The sequence below is a fragment of the Phalaenopsis equestris genome, unplaced genomic scaffold (assembly GCF_001263595.1).
Source record: "Phalaenopsis equestris unplaced genomic scaffold, ASM126359v1 Scaffold000174, whole genome shotgun sequence".
Lineage (NCBI taxonomy): Eukaryota > Viridiplantae > Streptophyta > Magnoliopsida > Asparagales > Orchidaceae > Phalaenopsis > Phalaenopsis equestris.
In genome coordinates, this window is record NW_018164616.1 from 1,982,323 (window position 1) to 1,988,094 (window position 5,772).

The 5,772-nt window shown below is 32.7% G+C and overlaps 1 protein-coding gene across 1 annotated transcript; it reads right to left on the bottom strand.

The window, feature by feature from the left end:
* Positions 1-2: 2 nt before the first annotated feature.
* Positions 3-1,718, bottom strand: LOC110022168 (epoxide hydrolase A-like; the record flags this gene model as incomplete). The annotated part of the gene is made up of 4 exons (XM_020720983.1): positions 1,377-1,718; positions 665-847; positions 318-559; positions 3-228 (listed from the first exon to the last, which is right to left on the bottom strand). Coding segments are annotated over exons 1-4 (939 nt in total), but the record flags the coding sequence as incomplete, so codon positions are not given.
* Positions 1,719-5,772: the final 4,054 nt, after the last annotated feature.

Genomic DNA, 5,772 nt, shown 5'->3' on the forward strand with positions numbered 1-5,772 from the left:
TCAAGAATATAGTTCGAGATTTCTTCAGCCTTCTCCTGATTAATGAAGTGTCCAACCCCTTCCATCACAACAACATCCTCCAACAACGGCACATCTCTTTTGAACCCACCCTTGTGAATGTAATCCTCCATTCCTTCACAACGGTAGGCTAAATCGAGATCGCCGACGATGAACTTTGTCGGAACTTTTATCTGAATATCATCCCATGGAGCAGTGAGCTCCCAGTTCCTGCACCATCAATTTTAAGTAATTCAACTTCCTAAACTCCATAATGTAGTATATAAAAGCATGATTAACATATAAACGTGGGTACTAACTTGTCTATGTTACGATAGTAATTAATTCCACCGGTGAAGCCGGTCTTGTTGAGTTTGGTCGCGAAGTAGTCGATATCAGCTTCAGAAAGCCAAGCAGGTAACGTGATTTCTTGACTAAATCTTTCTTTAAATCTGTCATCTTTTGGTATGAGAAAAGGGCCTGCATAGCGAGAGGTTAACAAACCCTTCAAGAACAGGGCTGTATCAAGTTCGGCTAATTGAGCTTCCACTTCTCCAGGTTCCTGGAACACAATTATATGCCCTATTTGTTTCAAAAGATATATATATATATATATATGTATACTTTTTAATTATGAGAACTCAGAAGAGTGAAGAGGAAGCGGGACCTGAAATCGACAAATATACAAATCGTCGCCGTACATTGCCCTCAAGGTGTCAATGCGCCAGAAAGCCTGCTTTCTAGGAAAAAAGGCGACGCTCAAGTTGACGAGAGCTTTAACTTTATCCGGCCTGAAAGCGCATAGATTCCACGCCACAATAGCTCCCCAATCGTGCCCAACCACGAAGACCTTCAAGGATCTTTGTGTTATGCGAAAATAATATGGAAAGGAGAAAATTCACATAATAATGATCAAATATAAAATATTTATGTGATGCAGTGTTAAGTTGATTCGTCTACATTCACAAAGTATGAGATTTCACTGGCATCGAATCAGAAGAAAAAAAAACGTCTTGAGGTTACAATTTTTAATACTAATTGTTATGCAAATAATACGTAAACTAAGAAATTCACACAACAATAATCAAATACAAAGGAATCATGTGGTTCAACATTAAGTTGATTCGACTACGTCTAAGAAAAAATTAGATTATACTAACACCGAATGGGGGAGAAAGAAAAAAGATAATTTATGATTACAGTTTATGCACTTCTTATCATAACTCCTATAAAACCTAAGTCTCTTTTATTGAATAAGACTAGAAGATACAAATAAATAAAAAGCCATAAATACAACATTTTTCTAATTATCACTTCCGAATAAGGTTGAACTTTGAAGGTGGAGATGGGAAAAGGGATGAGGTTGAAGTCTGTGATACCTGTTCATGGCCGAGAGAGTCGATTAGGGCGACAAGGTCGCCGACGAGGTGGAAGATAGAGTATGCGGCGACGTCGGTCGGCACTTCGGTGTCACCATAGCCGCGTAGGTCAGGTGCGACGGCGCGGTAACCGTGAGCGGCGAGGGAGAGTATCTGGTGGCGCCATGAATACCAGAGCTCAGGGAAGCCGTGAATTAGGAGCACCACCGGTCCCTCTCCCTTCTCCGCCACGTGCATCTTTATTCCGTTCACTTCCACCATCCTGTGTTCTATCCCTTCCCCCTCCATCTTTCTCTGTTAGGCACAAATTGAGGTTGGAATGTTTTGCTTGTGTTTATAAGGAAGAAGATGCAAGTTTACAAACTTCAAACTTTCCTTTTGTAGTATTAAAATAAGGATGATTAGGCCTTTTCTCTATCAATGTCCTTCTCAAATTCCATTAAAAAAGAGGCATTTATATACATACCACTCAATTCTTATGTATTTACAAATCTGGCACATTAACTTTAATTATTACACATATAACACAAATCCTTACAATCACTTCAAAAGAACCGCCATTTTTAAGTTTTTAAGAGAAAACCAGACATTTATATGCATAGGGAAGGCGGTCTACGTGTAAAAATTGAAGTTTGGGTGTAGATATGCAAATACAAAAGAATTGAGGGGCGTGTATGTAAATCTTCCTAAAGAAACAAAGCTAAGGAAGATGATGAGGATGCTTTATCGTATATAAATTAGTTCGTAATGTTAAATCGGACGAAGCAACCAATTGGCAGACGAGCAATCACCGCATAGGCGACTTGCAAATGCACTCTATCCGAAAAATACGACAATTACATGTGCTTTCTTGGACCCTTTGCAAATGTAATTTTTTTTGTTTTCTATTTCTCTTGCATTTTTGAGAAAATTTCTATATTGAATAAACACTCTTATCTCCTAAATAAAATTTCTATATAGTTTTTTATTATGTTTCTTATTTATATTGAATTAAGTATTATACTTTGTTAATCTAATTTTTTGTTTTTTTAGAATATATAAATTGAGCATTCAGATGATTTTTTTAACTACTAAACTGATGCATATATACGTGTCCCGATCAAATTATTGAGAATTTGATAAAAATGAAATATATGAGTTGGGATTTTGTCATGAATTTTAATATTTGGATTTATCATGAATTTTAATATTTGTTTGAGAATTTGAAAAATGGATGAAAGGGAGTGGTTGATTTGTAAATAATAGTGTTTAGGTTTGTTTTGTGAGTAATTGCTACTTTTTTTTCTTCTTGTGTTTCCTTTTATATTGCTAATTTTTCTTGTTTCTTGTGTAAAACATGTTTAGCTACTTTTTTTTTTTTTTTTTTTTTGGGAATTGTGATTAGGATTGTCAGAAATAACTAGTTGTTTGTGAATAACTCGTGTTCGAATCTTTCCTCAAGTAAACTAGTCGAACACAAACAAATTTTTTTAGCTATAATTATAAACGATCCAAACACGAATAACTATTTTAGTTAAAAATAAAGAAATTTTGTACATTATTATATAACAATATATTATAGATATTGTTTTTAGAATAGCATATTATATATAATTATGTCTACATGGAAATTATAATAGCTCACGGTTCTGAGTCTTCTATTACACAAAATTGTTGTAGGTTCAAATCCATTACCCTAAATTTATTTGTCTAATTAATTTATACTAGTCAATTTCAAGCCAAACACAATTAAGAATATGTAAATTGAGCCGAACGAACACATTATTCAGGAACCAATTTCAAATGAGCAGAACATGAGCCAAACCTAAGCTGGCTCAAGCTCGGCCCGTTTATGGCCCTAACCGTAACCTAGTGAATTTGAGAAGCAAATCCAAAGCAAAAAGCAAGCAAGAGAGATGAAGGTTTTGGGAGACTAACCTAAACAAGAGTGAGGGTTTCAAGAAGGAGGAAGATCTCAACCTCTTTGCTAAGCAAGAAGCAACCTTGGAGATTGAAAGCATTAACAAATTGAGATTTTTGATAAATCTAAATAAAATCTTCAATCAATTGAAAGGCTTTTGCTGATTCATTTAATTATAAATCAATCTTTTATAATTTAAACTTCATAATGATTTCAAAATTGAATAATATTATTTTTTATTAAATTCATCTCATCAAAACACTTAATTTAACTGTAATCATGCAATACTTTAAGACTGCTATATCTTTTAATTAATGTCTTAAATTTTGTAATCATAATTTAAAGTTTGATTAGGGTTTATTGGATTCAAATATGATGTGAAACAATGCAAACACGTAGAAATTCACACAACAATAATCAAACACAAAGATTTATGTGATTCAATGTCAAATCGATTTGCCTACGTCCAGGGAGGATGTGAATCCACTAGCATTGGATGGGTAGAAAAGAAAATAGCTTGGGGTTAGAAATCAACACTTCTTCACGCCATACTCTCACATAAGCCTTATATCCTTTGTATATAATAGGATTAGGCCATACAATGAAGTACAAAAAAAAAATCAATTATAATATACCCTTTCAATAAAAATCATAAATATAGCAATCTCCACCTCTTCTCTTACTTCCAGATAAGTGATAGACGATCGACTATGATCCAACTTTAAATCAGCTGCAACAAGATGGTTGCCTATGCACCCCCTCCCGAAGGGATTAAGTCTCGAGTAGTTTTTTAAAATGCTCGACTGGGCAATTAGTCCTAAGCTCGAATGTTCATCAAACTATAGCAATATAAGAACTTCTGAACTGATACTACTTTCGCGAGCGTGTCCACTGGATTCTCCTTCGTATATATCTTCTTCAGCAGAACATTGTCTTCTTCAATCAAGTCCCGAATAAAGTGGCATCTTACATCAATGTGATTGATATGAGCATGATGAACTAGATTTGTAGCTAAGAATATTGTACTATGATTGTCACAGAACACCGTCAGAGACACTTGATTAACTCCTAAGTCATTCAATAGCCTCTGCATCCATATTGCTTCTTTCACTGCCTCCATAACTGACATGTACTTAGTCTCAGTATTAGAAAAAGCAACAGTAGACTGAAGAATTGACTTCCAACTGACTAGACCTCTTGCCAATGTGACTAAAAGTTCATGGTAGATCTTCACCTATCCATATCATTTGCATAGTATGAGTTAATGTGGCCTACAAACAAATCTTCACTGGATGACTGTCTCTCAAATATCAAGCCAACATCAATTGTACCATTTAGATACCTCAGAATACTCTTCAAAGCCTGCCAATAACTATAAACTTGTCAAAGCTCAAAATCAAAGATTAAATAATCTTTAGTTTGACACTAGGAGATATCTCATCAAGAATGCATTGAGCTTTGCACCAAACCAAGCAACTTTTTTTAATGGCATATGAGAAGTCATTTAGGATCATTTTTATTTCTTGGTTTTTTTAAGAAATATATTCGCTTAATATTTTTATTACATGTTTTTATTTTTTTTAATTTAATCAACTTAATTTTAAAATTAATTAAATTAACAGTTTAGTATTTTGAGTACACTAAAACTAAATATCACCATTTTTTACTAGGGCCACCTACTTCAACATGATGTGGCTGACAATCACCACTTGTCACCTTGATCGATCAATCGATCGTCGTTGCCACTGCTTTCATGTTCTTGCAGGTCTTTAACTTAGCGCTTTCAACAACCAACATTATCTAAATTGATTATTTTAAATTTTTTTTTAAATATAATTTCATTTTCATTGTATATAATAAAAACTGTATTTTATTTAAAATAAATAATATAAACAAAACTAAATAAAAATAAATGACATCTAAACAACCCCATAGAGAATATTGATTTGGCCTTTTTTTTTCTCTTAGCTTTATATTTCAAATAACTTGCACATCTCTACTTGGCCATAATTTATTTTGTTAGATTTTTCAAAACTTTATACCATGAGTAAAATCACTTTTTACAATAAGATCTTTCATCTTTTGGAAAATAAAGGAAATGTACTCTTTATAGATCTAAACTGCTCAGTATACATCTATAATAAAAATATTATTTTTATTCATCACATTTTAACACATCAAAATGACTTTAATTAAAATAAATTTAATAATTTAAATTTAAATTAAATCATTCTCATTTTGATTAGTAATAAAATACATATCAATATATCAATACTCTTACTTCGATCACAAATTAAAATGAAAATCATATATAACATAATAGCTATTTACTTTTAAATTGTAAAGGATTGCTTGAATATCTCTGACTTTAGACATAAGAAGCAATAAAGATAAAAAGTAGAATTTATTCAGGAGAAATTATTACATCTTAATATCAGCCAACACTAAGTCTAATGTACAAATAATGAATCACAACATATCATATGAGTGGTGCGA